The sequence below is a fragment of the Eschscholzia californica genome, unplaced genomic scaffold (genome assembly GCF_041429995.1).
Source record: "Eschscholzia californica isolate CP2 unplaced genomic scaffold, dmEscCali1.0.p SCAF_3, whole genome shotgun sequence".
Taxonomy (NCBI): Eukaryota; Viridiplantae; Streptophyta; class Magnoliopsida; order Ranunculales; family Papaveraceae; genus Eschscholzia; species Eschscholzia californica.
The window spans coordinates 47,330,049-47,357,814 of NW_028238420.1; the positions used below are offsets into that span (position 1 = coordinate 47,330,049).

At 34.7% G+C, this 27,766-nt stretch overlaps 2 protein-coding genes and 1 long non-coding RNA gene across 4 annotated transcripts; all 3 read right to left on the reverse strand.

Annotated features, from left to right (window-relative positions):
• Positions 1-60: 60 nt before the first annotated feature.
• On the reverse strand, positions 61-774 carry LOC147551014 (uncharacterized). Its single transcript, XR_015238257.1, has 2 exons — positions 424-774; positions 61-297 (listed from the first exon to the last, which is right to left on the reverse strand). It is a non-coding gene; the product is annotated as an uncharacterized LOC147551014 (long non-coding RNA).
• Positions 775-11,390: 10,616 nt separating this feature from the next.
• Positions 11,391-13,113, reverse strand: LOC147551015 (putative F-box protein At1g32420). The gene has a single exon (XM_086670528.1). It carries the CDS (start codon positions 13,060-13,062, stop codon positions 11,554-11,556), a length of 1,509 nt encoding a protein of 502 aa, XP_086526654.1. The 5' UTR covers positions 13,063-13,113; the 3' UTR covers positions 11,391-11,553.
• Positions 13,114-25,663: 12,550 nt separating this feature from the next.
• LOC147551016 (uncharacterized) lies at positions 25,664-27,451 on the reverse strand. Of its 2 annotated transcripts, none has more exons than XM_086671074.1 (5): positions 27,223-27,451; positions 26,418-26,508; positions 26,214-26,343; positions 25,967-26,113; positions 25,664-25,856 (listed from the first exon to the last, which is right to left on the reverse strand). In XM_086671074.1, the coding sequence occupies exons 1-4, from the start codon at positions 27,327-27,329 to the stop codon at positions 26,010-26,012; spliced, it is 432 nt and encodes a 143-aa protein (XP_086527200.1). In that variant the 5' UTR covers positions 27,330-27,451; the 3' UTR covers positions 25,664-25,856; positions 25,967-26,009. The 2 variants fall into 2 exon arrangements, with proteins under 2 accessions (XP_086527200.1, XP_086527199.1); XM_086671073.1 differs by having other exon boundaries at positions 25,801-25,864; positions 27,223-27,445.
• Positions 27,452-27,766: the final 315 nt, after the last annotated feature.

The following is a 27,766-nucleotide window of genomic DNA, read 5'->3' on the forward strand; positions in this document are numbered from 1 at the left end:
ACTTTTTAATAAGAGATGGACTATAAAACCCAGCAAGTACTTAAAATTTATTGATAACAATGCTAATAGACTGACTTTATTATATCCACTCCAACATGAACATGAATCAGCAACAGCCTAGCATAATAGAAACACAAACATGAAACAAAAACAGTTACTAATCAAAATGGTGGTTCTGTCCTCCACCACCACCAGTTGAGCAGCATTCTGCTTCTTCGCGCGCTTGCTGCTAATCACAACATATTTCAACGCAGTTGATGCCAGGACCAACAATTGCCCATCTGCAGCACTTGCAATCTTCATGATTTACACATGCATCAAAAAAATAAATATCATTAGTTAAAATTGTTGTTTAGTTGGTATTCATCGTCATTGCTGTCTAAACAAAGCAAACAGACGATCGAGGATTAACTAGTTACTCACGTTGCGGATATACAACATTGTCACTTGAAGCAGTAGCTTTAGCTTCTGATGCCGGGGACGGTACTAACCTAGTGGGTACTACTAGTTGCTGCTCATCTTCATTCTTCACAGTAGTGCTCGACGAAGCTGGAACACGAGCTGCACCCGACATTCCCACGAAGACACTAACTAACAATACTGCAAGAAGAGCAATCTTCATCACACTCTTACTAGTACTATTTATCATCCTTATATTTTTCTTCTTCACAAAACTAGTCACTTACTTCCCTCTTATAAAACAATAACCTAATTCACAGAGGGTCTTAGTTAAACAAAGATAAACACTGGTCTTGCTTTAGCTAGCTAGTATATGCATTGAACTTGCTCAATAATATCAAAATATGGGTATCAAATTGCAGAGAGTAGGCTCAAGTGGGCATACATATTTAAATCCAAACAAAGAAAAAATGGCACGAGTATAAGATTAATTTATACATTTTAACTAGACTTTCATGGCTAAACTTGAATTGTAGTCAAGAAAGTGGGTTCCATTTCAAGGGTTTATCCCATGTGATCAGTATGTTACTTATAAATATACATATTTTTGTACCCATGAGCATTTTAACTAACATGGTCAAGTTGCAGGTTACTGGACAAACTACAAGTAGCATCTTATAAACAATACCATTGATTCATTTTATTATAGTGTCAAGTTGTAGATAAAACAAGTTGTAGAGACGAAAATTTTTAACCATGAATATTTTTTTATATTAGGTAGTGTTGCTCATTTATATATATATATATATAAATGAGTAATTGATTATGTATAGATTGATATATAATCTGAAAACATAAAAACCCAATTGAATGATGTTGATTGTACTTGTATAGCATGTCCATGGTGCAAGTGGGGATGTAGTGGCCAGTTCTACCTTTGCCAAATGATCTTTTGTCAGTCAAAGAGGCCCTATGCTTTCAAGGAAGTTTTGTCAACGTCCGAATAGTACGAAACTATGTAAATTAAGATTAATAGATCCACGAACAACTTTTAACTCTTATGGTCAAACTCTAGTCGAAAAATTGTTAGTTTAGAAGTAACTTTCTGTGCTATAGCCTTTTGAATTTTGAACGAGATGTCGTCAAGGAATTGCACGAAATTCGACTAGTTGATGTAAATTGACATTTTAATAAATTAATACCTTTTGTTTTTTTTTTTTGTGAAAGGATTTAATACCTTTTGTTGACGTATCATTTTTGTATTTTTAAGTTGAAAATCTTTGGGTATATTTTAATCATGGAAATTGTGGGTTATTTGCATTATAGGCATTCAGAGTGATAGGACTCATTGGAACTTGGAAGAGATAGTCAGAGGAGTAAATATGAGAATGCTAGGATAGCAATCATCTTATAATCGATTTCTCATGGATTTTGTGTTTTGGAAGATCGATTCTTGATGTTCGGTGTAGACGAGTCAGATTCAGATGTGGTTGTTGTGCAAAGAGAGCAAGTACAACATTTAGATGTATAGGTGTTTAGTGTTTCTGATTCACAAATGGAACACAATCACCGAGTACTTGAAATCCCATCTATTCAGTCAAAAGCTTATAGGGGTACACGCTAACTTTATACAAGTATACAACACAATATTGTTTAAAGAAGGTTAATGTCTTTTGATGACCCCACACAATTTCGTCGTCTGATTGGCCGACTCCTTTATCTCACTATTACTCGACCTGACATTTCATTTTCGGTTAACTACCTTAGTCAATTTATGCAACACCCGACACTACCCATATGGATGCGGCGATTAGAGTTCTACGATACTTGAAAGGTACCCTAAACCATGGGATTCTCCTTTCCTCGTCCAGCTGTCTCACCATTTCTGATTTCATTGATTCTAATTGGGTCAGTTGTCCTATTACTCGACGTTCTACCACCGGCTACTTCACTATGTTAGGTGCAAGCCCGTTATTTTAGAAGTCTAAGAAACAATCGATTGTTTCACGCTCCTCCGCAAAAGCAGAATATCGAACTCTGGCTTCTCTAATAGTAGAACTTCAATGGTTGAAATTTCTATTTCAGGACTTACGTATTCCAATTCCTGAACTATTTCAGGTTTATTGCGACGACATGACGGCAATACACATTGCGGCGAATCTTGTTTTTTACGAACGAACTAAGCATATCGAGCTCGATTGTCACTTTGTTCGTGAGAAACTTGAAACCGTCTATTAAGATGATCCATATCCGCTCTTCTGAACAAGTAGTTGACATTTTCACGAAGCTGCTTGGTTCGCACCAGTTTCACCGATTAGTAGTCAAGTTTGGTTTGTCTCAAATTTTTTCACGCGCTCCAACTTGGGGGGGGGGGGGGGGGGGGGGGGGGGGGGGGGTATTGGAATAATATTTTCACAATATTGTATTAAATAATATACCGATACTGTTGGGATAATATTCTCATCATATTACTCTCTCCGTCCCAAATTAAGAGTCAACTATTCCTTTTTTAGATGTCCCAAATTAAGAGTCACATTCCAAATATATCATATAAAATCCCTTACTTTTTCATGAATACCCTTTCTTTGATACTTTTAATATATCATGCATTAATTAAGCTAATTAAGATATTTGACGTTTTCCAATAAAAAAGTTGGTTTTTCTTTGTAATCTTTCAATTACTTTAAGAAAAGTTAATTACTTCAAGAAAAGTTACATGTATTTCTAGAATGGAAATTGTAATCCTTGTATTGCTTCAAGAAAAGTTGTCAAATAAATAAGGGTAAACTTGGAAGAAGAAAAAATATGAAAATAAGTTGGATTACCAATATGGGACTCTTAATTTGGGACGGAGGGAGTATATTATATATATGAACTAAAGAATATTGCAACAATATACAAATCATATATACATATACTGTTGGGATAATATTCTCATCATATTACTCTCTCCTTCCCAAATTAAGAGTCAACTATTCCTTTTTTGGATGTCCCAAATTAAGAGTCACATTCCAAATATATCATATAAAATCCCTTACTTTTCCATGAATACCCTTTCTTTGATACTTTTAATATATCATGCATTAATTAAGATATTTGACGTTTTCCAATACAAAAGTTGGTTTTTCTTTGTAATCTTTCAATTACTTTAAGAAAAGTTAATTACCTCAAGAAAAGTTACATGTATTTCTAGAATGGAAATTGTAATCCTTGTATTGCTTCAATCCCCCACCTCCCTACACTGTATTCCAAAACCACCTCAAACAATCTTCATCCCCAAGTCAACAATACTTGCTCCCCAAGCCAGCACACATCATTGGACCTCCAATGCATTGGACGTGATTGGTAGTTTGAAGAGGCACTAGAAACACTATATGCACCTTAGGTAACTAACTCTCTAGGCAACCATATTTTGTGGGCAACCACCACTTTATAACACTCCCCCTTGGATGACCACTACTCGGAATCATTGTCTCATTTAAACCTTATCTGAAAAATCCAGTGGGACAAAAATCTAACGAAGGAAAAAGAGTACAATAACATAGATGCTGAGTGGCGTTGGATACGGAAATTCTGCCTCGTTAAAACCTTGCCAGAAAACCCAATGGGACAAAAACTGGACGAAGGAAAAAGAGTACAGAGCGTAAATATCCAGTACTAATAGATGCGAAAATCTCCATATAATAATAGGTTCCCCCTGATGAATATCAGATAGAGTGATGTAGTCTTACATCATTATATTATTCACACGTCGCATATCGATGCCTTCTACTAGTTTTCTGAACGTTGTAGTAGGTAAAGACTTGGTGAACAATTCAGCATAATTTTCACATTATTGTATCTTCTGGGTATCAATCTCATTATACTTCTGGAGATGGTGTGAATAAAACAACTTCGGAGAGATATGCTTAGTTCTATCGCCTTTGATGTATCCTTCTTTGATCTGATCGATGCATGCTGAATTATCTTCGTAAATAATTGTAGGGGAATTTGTAATAAAGACAAGACCACTTGAGCTTTTAATGTGCTCAATAATAGATCTGAGTCATACACATTCTCTTGTAGCTTCATAGAGAGCAATAATTTCTGCATGGTTAGATGAGGTTGCCGGCATAGTTTGTTTACTAGATCGCCATGAGAAAGTTGTACCTCCGCTTTGTGTGGATCAAAAATATAACCAGCATCTGTGTATCCCTTCACTTGATAATCGCCAGATAAACTCTTTGAATAAAATAATCCAAGGTCAGTTGTTCCTCTAAGATATTGAAGAATTTGCTTTACTCCGACCCAATGTCTCTTAGTTGGTGCAGAGCTATATCTAGCTAATAAATTTACTGCAAAAGCAATATCCAGTCTTGTGCATTGAGCCAAATATGATAATGCACCAATATCACTCAAATATAGTACTTCTGAACCAAGAAGTGTTTCGTCTTCTTCTTTAGGACGGAATGGATCTTTCAGAGCATCGAGAGACCTAACAACCATGGGAGTCCTAAGTGGATAAGAATTCTCCATGTTAAATCGCTTCAGGACCTTTTCAGTGTACAAAGTCTGATGTACAAGTATACCGCTGACACTTCTTTCAACTTGTACGCCAATACAAAATTTTGTTTTCCCAAGATCTTTAATCTCAAATTCTTTCTTCAAATATTCTGCAGCTTTAGAGATTTCTTCTGGAGTTCCTATAAGGTTGATATCATCAACATAGAATGCGAGAATAGCAAATCCAGTATCTCCTTTCTTGATAAATATACAGGGACAAATGAGATCATTTACATAACCTTCCTTGATCAGATATTCACTAAGACGATTGTACCACATTCGTCCAGATTGTTTCAATCCGTATAAGGCTCGATTAAGCTTTAGTGTATACATGGTACAAGGGTTGTCTTTAGGCGATTTAAATCCTTCAGGGACTTTCATGTAAATATCAATATCTAATTTTCCATATAGATACGCAGTGACTACATCCATCAAGTGCATCTCGAGTTCTTCTAGAACAACTAAACTGATCAAATATCGAAAGGTTGTTCCATCCATAACTGGAGAGTATGTTTCTTCATAATCGATCCCTGGCCTTTGCAGGAAATCTTGTGCCACGAGTCTGTCTTTATAGCGAATAACTTCATTGTTCTCATTTCGCTTTCTGATGAATACCCATTTGAAACCTACAGGGTTTACATCTTTGGGTGTCGGGACTACAGGTCCAAAAACATCACGTTTTGAAAGTGAATTCAGTTCTGTCAGTATTGCTTCTTTCCATTTTATCCAATCAGATGTTTCCGACATTCCTCAATGGAATGTGGTTCATAATGATCATTTTCAGTGATAATATCAGTAGCTACCGAAAGCGCAAATATATCATCGATGATTATGTTATCTCGATTCAACACTTTACCATTACAAGCATTATTATAGGTATCTCTTCATTTGGAGATAACTCATGTTAATCTAGAGCTTCTGCCTCTTCTTGGGCTTCACCCACTTCTAGGGGTATATTAGCTAAAGTTGCAGCTTGTTGTCTCTTCTGTGACATTATTTACTTGTGGTTAGTTTTTCCTCTTCCGGTGAACTATATCTTTAGAACGATTGGTCGTCCACGTTTCAGGCGTGTTTTAGACGATTCATTTGTTGCAATATTTTTATCCTGTCCTTCGAGGACATTTATCCTTGCTGAGAAATTTGCAGCAGGTATGTGTCATTTTGTCACTCTCGCTGCGTCATTAAATGCGTCAGGCATTTTATTAGCAATCTCTTGTAGATGTATTATCCTTTGTACTTCAACTTCAGATTGATTAGTACGAGGATTAAAGTGAGACAAATTTGGAGTAAACCAAGAAAGTATTTTTTTCGTAATATTTGCTTCAGGCAAATTTACTCTCCCTAATGGCGGGAAACTGTCTCATCAAAGTGACAATCGACCTAGCGTGCAGTGAAAGTCTCGCCCGTCAGGGGTTCGAGATATCGAATAATAGATGGTGTATTTAAAACCAATATAGATTCCTCGTCGGCGCTGAGGCCCAAACTTTGTGCGTTGTGGGGCTGTAATAAGAACATATACAACACATCCAAAAATACGCAAATGAGATATGTTTAGCTGCTGGCCTTGAACATATTGCAAAGGTGAGAATTGGTTATTTGAAGTGGGGCGTAACCTTATCAAAGCTGCAGCATGAAGAACTGCATGTCCCCATGCAGTAACCGGTAATTTAGTCCTCATCAACATTAGTCTCGCAATCATTTAGATATGTTTTATAAATGATTCAGCTAGACCATTTTGAGTATGAACATGAGCTACATGATGTTTAACATTAATTCCAATTGAGAGACAATAGGAATCAAAAGTACTCGATGTAAATTCTCCTGCTCCATCTAGACGCATCGACTTAATCGGATCACTAGAAAAGTGAGCTCGTAAACGAATTATCTGAACTAATAACTTTGCAAACGCTTGATTCCGCGTCGAAAGCAGATTTACATGAGACCATCTAGTTGATGCATCGATTAATACCATAAAATATTTAAAAGGTCCACACTGCGGGTGGATAGGGCCACATATATCACCTTAAATTCTTTCAAAAAATTTGGGAGATTCGATATGTACTTTTGTCAGGGATGGGCGAGTAATAAAATTCCCTAATGAGCAACCAGTGCAAGTAAAATCCCTATCTATCAGAAACTTCTGGTTCTAAAGAGGGTGTCTCTGAGAGTTCTGTATTATTCTACTCATCATGGTAGATCTTGGGTGTCCCAGTCGATCATGCCAAATCTTATGAGTATTTGGATCGTGCAACTTCGGGTTAACAACGACATAGGATTCGACTATTTTAATCTCTGTAAGATATAACCCAGAAGAAAGAGCTTCAAGTCTTTCTAAAACACGCTTCTTGTATGATATACTCGAGGTGATATATAAATATTCTTTATTATCCATAGACCTAGTTTCGACGTGATACCCATTTCGGCGTATGTCTTTGAAGCTCAACAGATTCTTCAGGGATCTCGTCGAGTACAAAACGTCGTCAATAATAAGTTTAATACCACGAGGCAATATTATAGTAGCTCTTCCGGAGCTTTCTATAAGATTTGATGAGCCAGCGATAGTAATCGCATTTGCCTTAAATAATTTTAAGGTCGAGAAATATTTTGTATTTCGAAGTATCGAATTTGTGGTCCCACTGTCTGCTAGACAGGTATCTTCATCACTTTTAGATATGTTTCTTCTGGAATCCATACCTTTCATAAAATTAAAGAATATCATATAAGATTCAAACCACACTATTTATATTGATAATATAAACAAAACTATTACAATTATAAATAAGCTAATATCTAATATCTTACAAAAAAAAGTTATATGACATATTACAAGATAACATTATAATAGTTAGGAAAGATAACACACTAGTCAGTAATATTAAACATATCATCTGTTTGATCGATTCCTTCAGGGAGATAATGTCCAACACACAATGGTGGATCAAACTCCATAACATTCATCTCTGGTGCAGCTTTAGATTTCAGAGATGCTTGATATAGGTCAACCAAGTGTTTCGCCGTACGACAGGTATGGGACCAATGACCTTCCATACCACAACGGTAACAAGCTTCTTCACGAGCTTTGGGAGGGGTATTATTCTTACCCTTTACTTTATCAGGCTTTTACGCTACATAATTCTTTGAATTTTCTCCCTTTTCCCACTTCCGGTGGTAAGGGGGTTGCATGTTTCTCTCCCATTTGTTCGTGCGCGGTCCACGTTGGTGGTTTCTTCCAGAACCACGTTTACCTTTATAATTTTGTTTCCTGCCATGATCATTTGACAATGTCGCATGTGCTTCAGGCAAAGGTGTAGACCCAGTGGATCGAGATTCATGGTTATGTAATAACAACTTGTTATTATGTTCATTGACCAAAAGACAAGTCAGTAACTGAGAGTATTTAGAGAAACGTCGCTCTCGATATTGTGACTGCAGGACAATATCCAAGGCATGGAACGTACTCAAAGTTTTATCGATCATCTGCTCATCAGTGATGATATCTCCTCCCACTTTCAATCGTGAAACAAATTTACAAAGACTCGAATTATAAGCAGAAATAGAAGAAAAATCTTGTAGTCGAAGTTTTATAAAATCATTTCGAGCTTTTGGAAGGAAGACCATCTTCAGGTGATCATATCTATCTTTTAAGATATTCCATAAAGCCAATGGATCTTCCACATACAAATACTCTGACTTCAGGTCATCATGTATGTGACGTCTCAAAAAGCTTAAAGCACGAGCCCGTAACATTTCATCTGCATTATTCCCTTCAACAATAGTGTTCAGGAGATTTTTGTCTTTTAGAGTTAGTTTACCTTCGACTGCCCATTCTATGTAATTCTTACCTGTTATATCTAATGTTGCAAATTCAAGTCTAGCAAGGTAAGACATTATGAAATATGAACGAAAATATTATACCTTTCAACAGACGGAGTAGCGGCTTATTTTGTTCGATATTTCACCGATGTTGACTTCGGCAACGGAGCGGAGCAACGACTTCTTTCAGTTGGCTAGAGACTCGTGCTGATAACGTGATAAAATTAAATAGGCTAAAGAGAGATGAAAATAGATTGTTGGAACACTATTATGTTATTATATATTAAATGATATATATATCTCTCTCTCTGAGAACTCTTAAAAGAAAGTACAAACCCAAAAGTATAAGGTGAGAGGAGGGAAAGATACAAGTAGGTATATAAGAGAAGAGGGAAAAGTGTATATCATTTCAAGAGTGCATGGGTGTATATATAGGCTAACATATGGCAAGTGAGGAGGTGGTATTAGTCGGTCAATCCCCCACCTAGCTCCCTACACTGTTTCCCAAAACCACCTCAAACAATCTTCATCCCCAAGCCAACAATACTTTCTCCCTAAGCCAGCACAATGCATTGGACGTGATTGGTAGTTTGAAGAGGCACTAGAAAAACTATATGCACCTGAGGTAACTAACTCTCTAGGCAACCATATTTTGTAGGGAGCCAATAGATTAAATAATCAACTAAAGTGGACTAAGTGTTGTTCTTATGATAACCCACCTACTACAACATTTCAAGAACCTAAGAGCATCTCTAATGCAAAACTCTAAAAAAAACTTTATTCCTCCTATGTCTCAAATTTTAATTTAGATTCTCACTCTAATGTGACGAAAGTAGAGATCCTCAATTTTTTTGGGCTGGTGTTTGCGGATATAAGCAAAATTTCTGGAGCAATAAATTTTGGGTGGAAACAAATTTTTTTTGTTTCCTCCAAACATCACCCTTTCAAATTTTTTTTTCTTGTCCTCTCACCTCAACTTGAATTCCGGCGACCCCCACCGAATTTCGACAAATTGCACCATTAATGTCGGCGATCACCATAAACAAAGTTCTCTCTTCTTTCTTCTTGGCCACCGCTTTGGGGAAAGCTGAAAAGTTTCCGGGAAAGACGGTGAAAAACCAAAAAAAATCAATCCAAACGCACCTTCTCTCTCTTCTCCGACCAACTCTCCATCTCCGGCCACCGCCGTCCGGCTCTCTCTCTATCTCCTCTCTCTTTTCTTATCTGCTCCTCTCCAAAAATAAAATGAAAAAAACCCAACCCCCCCCCCCCCCCCCCACACACACACACACACACAAAATCTCCGATTCATAGTTATCGGAATCACCGATTTTGTAATCGGTTCAATTCTTATTACTGGTTTTATTTAAACCCCATCTTTTTTCCTCCTTTCTAAACTCACCACCACGGATTCAAACCCAACATCAATTCAACTCCTCTCAATCCTTCATTATGCAACATCAAAGGTAATCCCACAACAAACAATTGATGAAATTAGGTTTTCATTTGATGTTCTTAAATCTTTATCTCCCTGTAATTTCATAGTCTTTGGATTAGGTCGTGATTCATTAGCGTGGGCATCTTTGTGGGCATCTTTTATCGGAAAGAGAAGAACGAGAGAGAAGATAGAGGAAAGAGAGGGATTCAATGATGTTCTTAAATCTCTATCTCCCTGTAATTTTGTCAACAATAAATCATGGGATTCAATTGATGAAATTAGGGTTTCATTTGATGTTCTTAAATCTTTATCTCCTAATTTTGTCAACAATAATATGTCACTTTTATCAGAAATGGGTAGTGTTTGGAGGAAACAAACAAAATTTGTTTCCACGCAAAATTTATTGCCCCGAAAACTTTGCTTATTTCCCCAAAACACTGGCCTTCTTCTTTCTTCTTTCTTCTTTCTTCTCTTTATTTTCTTCTCTCTCTCTCCTCGTATCCTCTTTCCTTCTCTTATTGTCACACGAACTTTCCGGCGAAGGGGATCTCTCTTCGTCAGAAACTCGTTTGGATCTGGATGAACCAGATCCAGACGCCTTCGTCTAGTTTCCAAAAAAGGAACCCCACCTTCGTTTGGAAACCAGACGAAGGGTTCCGGCGAAGGGAAAACCCCTTCGCCGGAACTGTATCAAAAAAAAAAAAAAAGAAAGAGAGGAGAGCGAGAGAGAGAGAGAAGAGAGAAAAGAGAGGAGAGAGAAGAAACTTTTCCGGTCGGCACCTTTATTCCTGCGACTTGAGGGGGAGTGTTTGGTTTGAGTTTTTTTTTTGTTGTCCACCGTCTTCCCCAGAAATTTTTTTGCTTTCCCCAAAACAGTGGCCTTTTTTGTCTCTCCAATGCAAAACTCTAAACTTATCTTAGTTACTTATGTGTCATAGTTATTTTTATAAATAAATAATTAGTTATTTAGAGAATATATAAGACTCGATTTCTATTGGTTGAAAATTTAATATTGATGAGTTAGATATTAGAGATATCTCAAGAAGACACTCTAGAAATAGAGTGTCCTCTTGAGATATCTCTATTCCACCCTCGACACGTCATCTTAGAGATCCATATATAGAGTGTTGCATTAGAGAGAGTTTTTAAGAAAAAACTCTAAAAAGCATATGTAGCACTCAGAGTTTAAGATTGAGTGTTGCATTGGAGTTGCTCTTAGGCAAACTCAAAAAGGGAACTCACTACTTGAAAACATAATCAACTTTATACAAATTAATTTAATCCAGAAAATGAGGAAAAGCTGAAATAGAAAAATCATATAGCAAGATAGTAAGAAACGAACAAAGTAGAGCTCTTCCTCATCAGAAGACATAATGCTTCTTCAAAGGGTCACTTTTTTTACTAGATATATTGTTCGGAACACGCAAAAGACTTTCCACAAACTTGGTGAATATAACAAAATCATCAAAACTAGTTCTTAGGGTTTCGGGGATTCCGCTGATTTCAAATTTCTCCCAGATATTCTTATCCCGATTATAAGAATAAAAAGAAAAATACTCGTCGGAAAAATATACTTCTCGGTAATAACTCTTGGTTGTTAAGATTATTTGATCAGATATCGTATGAATACGTAGATCAATAATATTATCCCTCCATTCAAATGGCAATTCTAACTGCAATAGAGTCCAATTTGAATTACCATTTTTTGTTGTTGTACTCTCCTTATTGTCATCATCTAATATCCACAACTTGACAATGTAATAACTCACTTTAACTTGTAGAGCTACACGACCGTTCACTTCTATTAGATCAAAATTTGGATTGAGTGGATATGCATCTTCATTTATAGTATGATACCTGGTCTCATCATGTATTACATTAGGGACTAGAATAGATCTAAACTTCTCCTTTCCAACATCAAATGCAACTATAAATACAGGAGTACCAGGAGGATTTTGATCCCGTTTCCAACACTTTTGAAGTTGAGTAGTGATCCAATATATATAACCGTTGACATAAACAGAACGAGTACCTAGTGAATGGGGTGGGACTTGATCAATCCTTCTCCATCTTTTAACAAAACAATGTTTGGGTCGAGCTGGGGACACAGGCGTAATACCAAGGGTTAAGACCTCACAAACATTATAATTCAAATCAATATCTAATCGACGTAGATGCCGAACACGGACTAATTTGTATACATTAGTGGCAGGATCAAATCCGAAACGATAGGTGGTTCCACTATCGACAATAGAAGCTCTAGGGACCATCTTTCTCTCTTCTTCTTCCAAGAACCAGTCAGAGGATTGAATCCATGGCGATTGTTCTTGGGTACTAATATTATAAATTAGAACAGCTTCACGAAATCGAGAGCCAATGAAGCAAATCAAACCATTTATAGTGTTTGTAATTTTACTAATAAAAGATCTAGAGGTCTTCCTCAGAGAGTTAAAGGATGCTGCTCTCCCGCCATCAAATAAGTCAGCAGTCGAGAAGAACTCCTTACACAGGAAGGGATCGTTCTTTTTTACAGTTGGTCTATAGATGATAAATAAACTAGGGTTTCTTGATTTTGATCTGGTAAGATGTAAATCAATAAAGTTTTGATCTTTACTAATTATTGAATTCCATCGTTTACATACTGATTTGAAACGAACAAGTGATTTTACTTGTAATCTGGTGAGTATCTCGTATACTAATGTGTCTTCGCCAAGAAAAAACCCACTAATATTATTACTATTAATATGAGGCAGAGTCGGGTCTGAAATAATAATACCTGTATTTTTCTTCTTCTTCTTCTTGAATTTGTTGTTGTTGTTGTTGATGCTTTTACATAATTTAAGAGGAAAGGCAGCAGATTTCGTCTTCATGTTAGGAGAAGAAGAATGTAACTCTAGGGCTTCTTCGCCGAAAAACAGGATGATGAGTTTTTTTTTTTCTTTTTTGATTTGATAGAAGAAGACTACACTCACCGTTTTTTATTGAAAACAATCGAGTTGCCCTCTACGCCTCTCTGCAGCAAAGTCTAGGGGCACCTCTAACTCTAGGGTTTCCTCCCTAAAAACATTGGCCAGCGCTTTGGGGAAAGTAAAATAGTTTCCGGGGTGCGAAGACTTGGTCAAAAATTGGTCAATTTTGTTTGACAATTTTATTTAGGGGGAAAGCAAAATAGCTTCTCCACCTCAGCTCCCTCTCTCTCCACCTCACTTCTCTTTCTCCACCTCATCTTCTCTCTCCCCACCACTCTCTCTCTTTTCCGACAGGTCGCCGGCCGGAAAATTTTCCTGCCGGCGACCATTAAAAAAAAAATTCGCTCCCTTTCCCTCCACTCTCTCTCTAATTTTTTTTTTTCTCTCTCTCTAGAACTAGAGAGAGGGAAAAAAGAAAAAAAAAAAAAAAAAAGAGAGAGAAGAGGGAAAAAGAGTGAATTTTTTTTATTTTTTTTTAATGGTCGTCGGCCGGAAAATTTTCCGGCCGGCGACCTTGTCGGAGAAGAGAGAGAGGTGAGGTGGTGAGAGAGAGGTGAGGTGGTGAGAGAGAGGTGAGGTGGTGAGAGAGATGTGAGGTGGAGACAGAGTGAGGTGAGGTGGAGTGTTTTTTTTTTATTTCCCCTTAAAATTTATTTCCCGGGAAAATTTCTAAAATTCTACATATTCCCTTTAAAATTTCAGGAAACTATTTAGCTTTCCCCAAAGCGCTGGCCAAAACATTACCATTAACGGTGGGACGCACAATAAATACATGGGAGATTTGTTGTTTGGACCCCCATTCCCATAATTGACTTGCTGTTTGGACTCTCTTTTTCCAGAGTTGCATTTTGAACTCCCTTTTGACGGAATCATTTGAGAATATTCCGTCTCTAAAGTTACATTTAAAAATATTCCCACCCTGCCCTCACATAATCGGTATTGCAGTTTAGACCCCCCTAGTTTATTTAACTAAAGTAGTTGGGACTCATCTTCTTCTTCTATTTAACTCATCTTCTTCCTCCATTTAACAAAACACACCACCCAAACAATGACCCAAATTCTTCCTACTAACCATTAATATATTCAACAAAAAAAAACCATTAATATACATTCAACAAGAAAAAAAACCATTAAAATAATTAAAGAATTTGAGCAGTACTGAGAAATACTTCTTGGAGAGATTAGTTTATTGATGGTAATGGTGGATGAAGATAAAGCAAGGAAGAAGAAGAAGATTGAGAGATCTATAATGATTAAGGCTTTAAAGGTTATCTCTCCTATGTATATTAGTGTATTTTTTAAAATGTACCAAATAATTTTGCTAATACACCCATGATCATACCTGCAATTAAATCCACCCAATTTAGAGAGAGAAAGGAGATGGAGATGGAGAGAGAGAGATGTTACTTCCCAAATTGCATTTATAAATAGCAGCAACAGATTTAGTATCAAACCCAACAATTAAATTCAACATGGGAACAAAAATCCCACCGCCACCAACCGTTCTAAACTTGAACCCATAAATCCAATTACAGTCGTCCAAAAATCCCACCACCACCAACAGTTGCAAAATCAATTCAAACCCTTAAATCAGAATGTCACTTTATAATCCACAATTTTTTTATTTTACAAACCAAATCTAAACAAAAACTACACAATCCAAAACTCCTAACTCATCATCATCATCGTCATCTCCTACAATCAAACTCTATATAAACTCCCAGGTTTCTAAACTTGGGGATTGTAAAAGAGCTGCTTCAATTCGCCGTGAAGATTTACAAAGAATCGAAATCTCTTGATGGATTACCATTAGATGGGTGGGATTATGAATTAAATTTAGGGCGGCGTCGAGAAATGATTGTCTGGTTTATTCAAATTCCTGTTGGGGTTGCTGGTCCTTTATTGTTGATGGTGTTGAATATTCAGTTCCCATGGCGACTGAGGGTTGTTTGGTGACTAGTGCTAACAGAGACAAAGCTATCTATACTCCTTTTTTTTAGTGAACAAAGCTATCTATACTCCAGATAATCATCTCTCTCTATCAAATTAAAAAAAAATCATTCTCTTTCTTTCTCTCTCTAGGATGAACAATAAGGTGGGAAGGGGATACGTATTTTGTTGAGAGGAGGTAGGAAGGGTTGGTTAGTTTTTTTTTTAATTTATTTTGTTTCCATTAAGAAATTGACGAAGGGTAAAATAGTCTAAAGATTTTTGGAAATGTTATATTTAACTTTTTTTTCAAAAAGGGAGTCCAAAATGCAACTCTGGAAAAAGGGAGTTCAAACAGCAAGTCAATTATAAGAAAGGGAGTCCAAACAGCAAATCTCCCTAAATACATTAAATAAGAATCTGAAGGGGTGGCAAAAAAGAAAAGGTTATTTCTCAACTTTGTGACCAGTTTCCTGCCTAGCCCTCTACTATCAAAAATATCCAGATGACCCCCTTTTTCAGTTACTATTATAACACCGTTAATTAATCATCACCTCTCTCTCTCATCCAACTCATCGCCTCTCTTTACCACCTCACCTTCTCGCCACCTCATCGTTAGGGATGTCAACGGGGTGAGTTTGGGACGGGTTACCTCTTTCCCAAGTCCGCCCCGTTAGTAAACGGATTTTACCGTTCCCGCCCCAATAGTTAATCGGGTTGGGTATTTAATTACATACCCGCCCCGGTTAAAAATTATTTAATCATTACCGACCCGACCCACCCCGTTTAACATGAAACGGTGCGGGGCGGGGCGGATTTAATGATAAATTTCATATTTTTATTTCAAATAAGTTATATTAATAAAAAATATAGATTATTATATACAAAATTTTATAACAATTCGGTTTTATCAACTATAAACACTACAACTTATTACATAATATAAAATATAAAATAGTTAAATTGATGATATAAGATAAAAAGTTTTAGAAACCTATTGTATATATAATACATAACATATTTAATCGGGGTGGGGCGGGTTTTACTACCTAATCCCAAACACGCCTCGAACCCGGTAGATGGTTTTATTTTCATACCATTACCAATCCATTTAATAAACGTGGCGGTAAAACCCGTTCCATTAGGGACGGGTTCGGGTAAAAACCCACCGGTTCGGACCAAATTGCCACCCCTACTCATTGTCTTCACCGGCGACCACAAACATAAAAAAAAAAATTAGTTCATCTCTTCTCTCTCTCTCAAAAAACTCCAGTCTTCGCCGGAGTTTTTAGAGAGAGGGAGGAGAGAGTTTTTTTTAAAAAAAAAAAAAAAATTAGTGAGAGAGATGAGAGATAAACCAAATTTTTATTTTTTTTTATGTCAGTAGGTCGCCGGCCGGAAAATTTTCCGATCGGCGACCTTCGCCGATGAAGACGATGAGGTGGCAGAGAGAGGCGATGAGTTGGATGAGAGAGGTGATGACTAATTAACGGTGTTATAACGGTAACTGAAAAAATGGTCATCTGGTTATTTTTGATAAAGTAGGGGGCTAGACAGGAAACTGGTCACAAAGTTGGGGGCTATTTGGGAAATAAACTAAAAAAAACGAGGGATGGGTTTTAAGTCTAAAATCGCAGGACCAATGAGTCTAGAGACCAAAGCTAATATGAAATAGAAAATAAATCTAAGTAGAGTATTATCGCATCCTTGATGTATCAACGCCTTGTAATGACTATCGTACATCGAAATCAAATTAACACAAAAAAATCTACTTAGACTAATTACTTGTCTAACCTCTCATTTTCTTTTACTACCTAACCTATCCCAAGTTAAAAAAATAACACAAATTAAAAGATACAATAATATTTACATATTCAAAACATTATTTCCTCAAAATAGAACTTTCCATCCGGTAAAAAAAGTTACTTTTTCCGTTTAACCGAATGCCCATGATTCATATTCTATCCTTTCTAAGACAGAGAAATCGCCCAAAATAAACCGAGTAGGAGAGAGAGAATCGATTTATGTGTTTCTTCTTCTTCAACCGAAAGAGAAATCCTAAAAGTATAACGTCTTTAACACCAACAATTGAACATCTTCTTCAGCAAACAAAAGTAAGTAAAGAGGATTTTGGTTTTTATCCTTTCTGTTATTCCTTAAACAGTTCTCATCTCTGCAAACAACACTAAACGAATTAGGTTTTGATTTTTACAACATTTCTTATAATTTAGTTTTCTGAAGTTGACTAGGTAATAAGAAATTTCTAGGGTTTCGTTGTTTCAATGTAGATTAATGGAAGTTATTTTTAAAATTTATCAATATCTATTAAGTTATTTCTTACCTTGTCTCTGTTTTTGTAGATTCGGAGTAGCAGTGAGCAGTGAAGAGTAAGTAGAGTTGCATGCAACAAGAAATTTTTGGAGTTTCCTTGTCTCTGTTTTTATAAAATTTCTTCGAAGAAATCACATCTATAGCTTAATTTCTTTCTTAAGTTCAGGTACTACTCCATCTTCTCTATAATTTTTTAATTTTTCTCTACAATTTAGGGTTCTATCTAATTTAGGGTATTGTATTTTAATTAGAGGGATTGGGCAAAAGACCCAATCCTTGTCCCAGAACAAGAAGCAAGTCCACTGCAGGAGAAGAATAAGGGGTTGTTTCAATGGTCAGGAGCTGTGGTAAAATTGCGATTTTAGTCTCTAGTTTTTACAAAATTACAAGAAATACCCTTTGCAGAAATTCCGTGCAAATCACGTTCCTTCTCTCTACCGCACATTCACATTCCTTCTCTCTCTAACTTTTCTCTCTCTCCTTAATTCCTCATTCATAAATTATCTCTCTCATCAATAAAGACTTTCTTTAACTACTTTATCTCTCCCCCTAATTTCTCTCTCTCATTCATAATTTCGCATTCCTACTTTCTCATTTATAATTTCTCTCTCTCCAGTTAGGTTTTTTTCTTAAAATCTTAAAAAAAATATTGGATAGATTTCATCTTTCATTCCATTTATATTCCTATTTTCAAGTTTTAGATTTATCTCCAAATTTTTTTTTCCCTTCTTTATAATTTTTCTCTCTAAAATTTTTACTTTTTGAATCTATACTTTATTTTCACAAATATTTCCATTTTATTTTACACTTTCTCTATCTATTTTTAACTATTTTCTTTCTCTATAACTTTATCTTCTTATATTTTGGGCAATTTTTTTTTGAATTTTTTGTACTGTACATTTTTTTGAAACAAGAGGTTTTGTACTGTACATTTTTTGTGTACTAGACACTTTTGTACTAGGAATTTTTTGTGTACCGGAAATTGTTTTATGTACTAGCTACTTACTTGTAACTAGACACTTTTGTACTAGAAATTTTCTTGTGTACCGGGAATTATTTTATGTATTAGCCATTTGGTTATGTACTAGACACTTTTCTACTGGAAATTTTCTTGTGTACTGGAAATTGTTTTATGTACTAGCCATTTGGTTATGTACTAGACATTTTTTGTACTTTGAATTTTCTTGTGTATCGGTAATTGTTTTATGTACTAACCATTTGGTTATGTACTAGACACTTTTGTACTAGAAATTTTCTTGTATACCGGAAATTGTTTTATGTACTAGCCATTTGGTTATGTACTAGAGACTTTTGTAATGGAAATTTTCATGTGTACCGGGAATTATTTTATATACTAGACATTTTTGTACTGAGAATTTTGTTCTGTACCGAGAATTTTTTTATATACTGCCATGTATAGTAAATAATCAAATTAACTAACATCAACAAATGAAATACAAACCAAATGAAAGAATATATTTATAGTAAAATAAAGATCTTAACCAATTTTGTTATGTATAGTAAATAATCAAATGTCCCCTATTATATATATGTTCATATCCTAAACATTTTTTTCTTAAAGATCTTAACAAGATTAATATCAAATTTATTAACATCAACAAATGAAATAGAAACCAATCCCACTTTATCATCACCTTCTTCTTCTTCATCATCAACGTCACACTAGAAAAAAATACATAATCCTTCCTCGTATAATTCTCATCCTTATACGTACAAAAAAAAATGAAATTTATCATCAAGCCTTTAAAACCCGAAATCATACATACATACTGAAATTGTCTGGATTTGAGCTTTCAATCTTCAACTTTCATGTTCTTAAATTCTAAATTTGAGCTTTCAATCTTCAACTTCCATGGTATTGAAATCATACAAAATACCAAATTTAGTACTAAAAGATTCAACAAAATTTGGGTCTTCAATTCAGATCTAAACCTCTTTGATCTTCATCCTAGAAAGGAATTCTGATAAACCTTTTGTTGTTTTTAAGCTTGTTGTACTGCTAGAGAGATAACAAAAATCAGATCTCTACTTGGTGATGAATCTCTCTCTTAAACGTACAAACCTTTCCCCAAAATCATACAGTAATCAACCTGTATAAAAAAACGAATCTAGTTCTAAATAGTTGAACGCCTTGAAGAAAAACCACCAAGAAAATATAGATCAATACAATTGTTTTTTCTTGAATCTGGAAAGTTACAATAGAGAGAGAAAATGGAGAGAATTAAAGAGAGATAAAGGCATAGAGAGAGAAACAAAAACTTAAAAGAGAGATAAAGGGTTTAAAGGGTGTTTAGGGTATTTTAAAAGAAATTGACGTCATTTTTTATTGGGCCTAACAATTCTGAGCAATTGGACTTGTGCCTTAATTTCTTTCTAACTTGGGTTGTTAGCCTACTAATGAACATCATTTTGGGTCTTTGACCCATTTTGTGTTTTAGTTAGATGATTATTTTAAGAGGGGTTGGGCAAAAGGCCCATTACTTTCTCCAAAAAGAGAAGCAGGCCCACTGCACACAAGGAATGAGGGGCAGGTCCAATAATTAAGTGATGGTGGGAAATTACAACACTAGGGAAACTTTTACTCTTATTTACATAAATTGCCACCCCGAAATTACAGAAATGCCATAAAAAAATCCGGCTTTTCACGTTTCTCTCTCTACACTTTATTCTCCACTTTCTCTCTCTACATTCTATTATCCACCGTCATCCTCTCCATCTCTCTCTCTCTCAAATCTAAAATAAATTCTTTCTCTTTCTACAAATATATTTTTGTTCCTCTTTTTAAATACTTTCTCTCTTTGTGAGTTTTTTTCTTTTGTTTTAGGTATGGTATTTTCTTAAAATCTTAAAGTTCTTTTCTTTTTTGGATAGATGTTGCATTATTTTTTGTCAAATTTTTAATTCCATTTATCTACATATTTATATTTCCCTTTTCAGGTTTCATTCCATTTATAATCAAAAGTCATATACAATTCTTCCAAAACATAAGTTATTTTAGTGAAACAATTTACTGTACTTTGTAACATTTACTGTATTTATGCTTATGTACAAATAGACACGTGTATTGCACACGAATGTATATGTTGACAAATTATGTTTTGGTAAAACTTCAACCGTAAGTTCATGTCATTTTGAAATGTGCAGTACATTTTCTAATGTACTCCTATAGAAGTTTGCAACCTACATTTGAAAATATGCATAATCTAATGTACTCACATTTTGGGATATACAGTAAATTAGGAAATGTATTGTAAATTAGGAAATGTACCTTGTACAAGTCTGTACCCCACATTAGGAAATGTACTTTAAATACTTTCTCTCTTTGTAATTTTTTTCTTTTATTTTAGGTATGATATTTTCTTAAAATCTTAAAGTTCTTTTCTTTTTTGGATATATGTTGCATTATTTTTTGTCAAATATTTCATTCTATTTATATTAGTCTTTCAAGTTTCAAATTTATCTACAGATTTATATTTTTCTTTTCAGGTTTCATTCCATTTATAATCAAATGTCATATACATTTCTTCCAAAACATAAATAATTTTAGTGAAACAATTTACCGTATTTTGTAACATTTACTGTATTTTTGCTTATTTACTAATAGACATGTGTATTGCACACGAATGTATATGTTGAAAAATTATGTTTTGGTGATATTTCAACCGTAAGTTCATGTCGTTTTGAAATGTGCAGTACATTGTCTAATGTACTCCGTATAGAAGTTTGCAACCTACATTTAGAAATGTGCATAATCTAATCTACTCACATTTTGGAATATACAGTAAATTAGGAAATGTACTGTAAATTAGGAAATGTACCATGTACAAGTCTGTAACCTACATTAAGATTTATCTTGTATCGGAAATTATTTATTTACAAAACATTGTAATTGTACGATATATGATAATTTATTGTGTATCAGAAATTATTTATTTACAGGACACTTTTGTATTGAGATTTATCTTGTGTATCGGGAATTGTTTTTATTTATTAGCCTTTGGTTATGTACTAAACACTTTTGTACTGGGAATTTTCTTGTGTACCGAAAACTGTTTTATGTACTGGTCATTTGGTTATTTACTAAACATTTTTTACTGGAGTTTTCTTGTGTACCGGAAATTGTTTTATGTACTATACAATTTTTTTATATTTCTAGGTCACTTTTGTACTAGGAATTATCTCGTGTACCGGGAATTGTTTTATTTACTAACCATTTGGTTATTTACTAAACACTTTTGTACTGAGAATTTTCTTGTGTACCGGGAATTGTCTTGTGTACTGGAAATTTTTTAGTAAAGAAAATAAAATAGTCAACGCAGATCAAGTTAAGGATAACTCCTAAATTGAAAAATTTAAACGTTTAAGAAAAAAAATTCACAGTTGCAACCTTGACAAAATGCGGTAAAAGATAGAAATATGAAACAAATGAAACTAAAAAATGTACAGTGAACTTCCACATGACAAAGAAACGTGGGAACTTTCACATGAACCGGGAATTTTGAAATGTACAGGACATTTGGTTACTTACTAAACATTTTTCACTGGTAATTTTCTTGTGTACCGGGAATTGTTTTATTAACTATACATTTTTTTATTTCTAGGTCACTTTTGTATTAGCAATTATCTCGTGTACCGGGAATTATTTTATGTACTGGCCCTTTGGTTATGTACGTGACACTTTTATATTGGAATTTTTGTATGTACATAGTCTCCCTCTCTTTCTCTTCAATGTCCAAACTTCCTTTTCCCATCTCTCTCTATAAATGTATAAACTCACACGCCCACAGTTATAATCTCCTAACTCGATCCATCAATCTCGCCCAACCCCATCTCTAATGACTCTAAAACATCCACCGACCTAACCATTTCTCTCCTCCCCAAATCAATTTTACAAGATTACCTGCTGAAACCTCTCTCTCTCTCTCTGTTTATATATGCATTCTAAGGTTAGATAGATCAAAATGGGTATAAAATCTTTAATCAGTCTCCAAATGATTCCATGGTGTTTTCCCCTTTTATAAAATTTTTGGAAATTTCTCCAAAATCTATTAATCTCTGACTCTCTGTTTAAGAAAAAGATTTCACGTTGCAACCTTGACAAAATAAGGACAAAGATAGAAATATGAGGCGAATGAAACTAAAAAATGTACAATGAACTTCCACATGACAAAGAAATGTGGGAACGGATTGGGAACGGTAAAATGTAGCGGGAACTGAGAAATGTACACTACATTTCAACATGTAAAGGTATATCTATGACGTTAAATTTAATAAAAAATGGTACAATATCTAAGAGAACCAGGAGTTGTTCAATGCGTCATTCTATGCACTCAACATTTTAATATTTTCGGAACAAATATGTGAAATAAAAAAGCAAAAATAGTAAAAGCACATCAAGTTAAGGATAACTCCAGATTTGATTTCTTTACCATTCAATGTTTATCAAATATTCATAGTAAAAGGTAAAGAATCTTACAAAACTCGTATATTATTGTATAGAATTAGGGTTTATCAAACCAACTCCAAAGACCAAAAAAAATACAACCAATTTTTTGTACCGTCCTAGTGATTTCGTGATTTTCTAAACAGTAAACACCAGCTCCAAAGATTAACAAGAATATATTAAAGAAACCAACCTAACACCACTATCACCAATTTTTTTGTACTAGAAGGTGCAAATCTGATTTCTTGATTTTCTGAACAATATACACCATCGTACTCAATCCTTTATAGATCTGTGATTTCTACAAATTTCTGGATCTTCTAGTGTCTTCTGATCTTGATTTTCTCTTGGTTCTTAGAAAAAAAGAGGTCAGATCTGAGTTTTCAAAAGAGATAAAGTCTATAGAAATAATTTATGTATTTGATAACTCTATATCTAAAAGAATATGGATTATGAACCCTAAATCTCTTTGGTTAGAGAGTAACACAGAGAGAATGGAAAGGAAACTATACTTGTTAAAGAGAAAAAAAAATTGCAGGAGATATTTAAAAGTTGGAAGCTTTTTAGAGTGAGAAAGAGAAAGGGAATATATTTGTGGAGTTAGGGGAAGGAGGGTAATGGGGGTATTTGCAAAAAAATGACACATCTTTTGTTGCACCTTTTCAGTCGGACCCACCACTCCCTGACGCCTTGGACCTGATCCGTTTTTCATGTCTGCCCTGGACCTTCCCCGTAATAGGGTATCACTTTTTGGTCCCTTGACTAAAAAAGGCTTATTTTAAGCATAGTTTTAGTTCCAGTATATATTGTCTTTCATAAAAAAAAAAAAAAAATTGTCTAGCATTTTGAAGTTTCTTATAAAACTTTATCGATGGTTACTATGCAAACTTGTTTTGATGACAACCATATAACATTCTAATTTGTAGTATGGATAATAGTTCCAGAATATAATTGGATTGCATAAACATTTTCATTTTTTAGTCTAGCATTTTTGGAGTTTATCATGAAACCTTTTAAATGGTTACTACACGAACTTGGTTTTATGAAATTCATAGAACATGTAATTTGGAGTATTGGTTTTAGTCCCAGAATATATCGGGTTTTCGTAAAAAAATTACGTGTATAACTAGCATTCTGTAGTTTCTTATAGAACCACATAAATGGTTATTACCCAAACTTGTTTAATTGTTATTTTGGCTAACACACATTTGAAATTTAACTAGCTTTATGTGTTATGTTAATCATTTTGCAGATTCAGCCAAATGGTTAGATTAAAGCTTCAGACCGACAAGAATGTCGATTGTCGATCTTCCATGACTACAAAGGATAATGTTTCTCACACACCCGAGGTGCGAAAAAAATCCAAAGAAAAGGATGTTACAACAGACAAAGGGGCGTACGGTAGAACCTACTTTAAAGAAGAGGAAAACAAGAGAAGTTGAGTATTGTATACATTTAATACTTTGTTACAAAATGTAGTGATATAATACAACATTTGAAATCTTTTATTATTTTTTGCAATATCTATGGAACCTGCTTTTATGTTTTTAGCAATTTTTCAATTCTGATATTATTTATGTTGTTTATGTAGCAAAACGACTCACCGGGAAGGACAGAAAGGTGTATTTTGATAGAAGAAACAGTTGAAAAGAGAAAGATAGCGAAAGAGGTTAGACCTAAAAAGTGCAAAAGTAAGAAGATAGATGATTCTATGGAGGAAGCTCAATCAGAATAAAAAAGAGTAAAAATTTTGCAGAAAATTCTTAGTAATGTGAATGCAATGTATGTTGTTTCTATAAATGTATGAATGCGAATGGTAGATTTACATTATGTTATAGCAATATACAGATTTTGTGTAAATTGTCTATTTTAAAATTGTTGTGTTGTTCATGGTTCTTAAAGTTTTTTGGTGTTGAAATTGTAAGCTTTAAATGAAACTGTTTTAATGTTTTTCATTCTTCTATGTCACTGACATGATATTGCATCAGAAAAGAGGAAGATAAAGGTGCAGAAGAAGCATAATTTTGTTGGTCAAGAAAAAAATGGTCCTTCTACTGACAAATTCCAACAATATAGATACAACGTCAAATTGGTAATTGACATGGTTCGCGGGCTGGAACCATTGATGAGCGAAGCTTAAAAAAACAGTTGTCGATACGCCTTTTGCTCGTTTCCATTCGGCTGCAATTAATGACGAGATACTTATGGAGAATCAAGTGAAACCACATCGGGCAGTATATAAACTTTTATGCTACTTCAACACTGATAAAAAGAAATTTATATTTGGAGGAGTGGAGTTAGAATTTACTCCTGAGGATGTGGCGTTGTTGTTAGGTTTGTCCATGGAAGGACATAAGATCCATAAGATGGTGATTGTACTCGGATAACCGGGAGGATGGTTTAAAAATCTAAAATTTGGAGATAATATGAAATCCAATCTTGAATAATATTTGGAAAAAAAAAACATTTCATACAAGTATAATTTTATCCCAAATGAAATTTTGGTCGAATTCGTCCATACTCAATTTCCACACAAATCAACGTAAAAAACATTTTTAAGAATTTCTAAACAAAGTACGCCACAAAGCAGCTGTCTTTATTAATGGACACAAAACAAAAGATAGTTGTTAGAGCAACTCCAACCCCAAGGCAGTGGTCTTTATTTTACGCAACCAAAGTAAACAATGTCAATATGGACCAAGGCTACAACTACCTATTAAACAATATGTTCTATCGTTTATATGTCTGCAAACTAAAAGTAATTTCTAACAAAAGAAAAACTCAAGGAATCACGAGTCTTTGTATTTGATTTATGAGTCACCGAGTCATGAAGACTGGATTTTATTAGGTACATTAATAGTTTAAAAAGAAAAACAAAAAGATGAGAATCTTGTTATATCACCCAATACTTGGGTTTTCTCTTATCATTGAGCTGTTGTTTGTCACTCAATTGTGTACCTTCATGCTCAACCTGGTTTGCTGCATCATTAAGGCCGACAAATCAATAGTAGTGGTTTTGTTCTTGAAGAAATATACATTATATATCATGCATTACTTAGTATGGTAGTACATTTTTTTTACCTCAATTACTAACTACCCTTTCATTTTCGACATGGCAGGCCCTTCATCTGATCCTTACACTTTTCTCACTATGTTGAACAAAAGTCCCTTTCTCTCTCTCTATCATCTTTGACTCTTCATCATTTTCGACATCTTCATCGGTGTCGTCTGTATTGGGTTACAAAATATAATATATATATATATCAAGGAGCAGAAACCCCAAAAGATTGCAAGGAGAAAATTGAAACAAATTATCCAAAAAATATACCAAAATCCTCGAAAAACTCGTCAGTTCCAAGGGGAATGAAACCTTCATAATCCTTGTAGGCCTTACAAGGGCCCGTGTCCATAAGATCATCACAGTCGAAATCCTCATAATCTACTATTATCTCAATGTTCTGAAACAAAATTAACATTGTTAAAGGTGATACCAACATAACTTGAGTTGAAAGATATAAGAGTTGAAACTCACATGCATATAGGCCGTATCTGGAAGTTGCGCCTTTTCCGGTTTCGTATCGTCTCTCTTAGTCTCCTTCTCAGGTAATGTCATTGTCTTCTCCCTGCGAAATAAAAACATTAAAACAAACATTTACTTGATCTAAACCAAAAGTATAATATAAGTACTCTTGGTGTTATTTTTTTTCGCCGAATCAAAATACTCTAGACATTCGGGTACTTGTTTTTTGCTTCATTGATGCTAAATGACCTGAAAAATAGAGTCAGACACAGGGCAAACGCCGAGTGTGGTCAGCTCCCATTGGATGGACCATTCTTTCTCAACAGGGCCCGTCCAATGGTAGCCATCCAGATCAACATTCGGCTTGTGGTCGGCTTTTCTTTTCTTATATTCACGTTCACTTTTCCTAGGTATAATGTGAGATTTTTCCTTTTTAACTGCTTGCACAATCATGCTAAGAGCATCTCCAATGCAACAAACTTGAAAAACTCAAACCCTAGACCTTTTTAAGGTGAAAGATTATACCTCTTGAGACTCGAACCAAGGGCTGTTGGGCATAATTGAGTTTTTCTTGAGTATTGTATTGGAGATGCTAAAAAATACAAATCTAGGTTAACTTCACTTGTGTATAAAGCAACAAGGATTGATGTAAAAGTAAACACCTTAATTGTGTTGGAGACATGATACCCATACCACCAAGATCATCGATATACATGTTAACTATTAAAGGGAAAAAAAAACTACTGTACTGTATTATGAATGATGGGTGAGAAAGAATTCCATTAAATTGGAAGTTTAAACAAAGAAAAAGAGTAACCTTGTTTTCAAAGAAAGCTTCTTCCTCCTCTTATGTGTTCTCCTCGTTTGAGTCATTCTCGTCAGAGGATGCTTTATTTTGTGCAAGAGAAACTTGGACAAGTGCATGTCGAAACTAGGGTTTCAAAGATTTAGGGGTTTTGGGAGCTCTATAAAGAGGATTGTGAGAAACTTTCTCACGGCTAACTTTACAGTCGGCGTATTTCTTTCTTTCCTTCCTCTTCAAGTTCAGTGGCCCCGTGCCGTGGTGACTGTAGTATATAACCATTTCTATGGTCCACAGTGAAAGTTCTTAATTTTTTTTTTTTTTTTTGGTGAACTAAATATTTTTATTTTTATTTGCTATTGAAAACTTAATAGTGGAATGTATCGATCCTAATAACTTAATATTTATCAAACCCTTCCTCAAAGGCAATGGCTTTAAGGGTGTTTTTTTTTGTGTGTTTGATGAATAATTGTAATAGCTTATCTACAAAGAGTGAAGAATAGAAAATATCAAGCACATTGGATCTCTACATATCTTTTGAACAAAATTGAAGCATAAA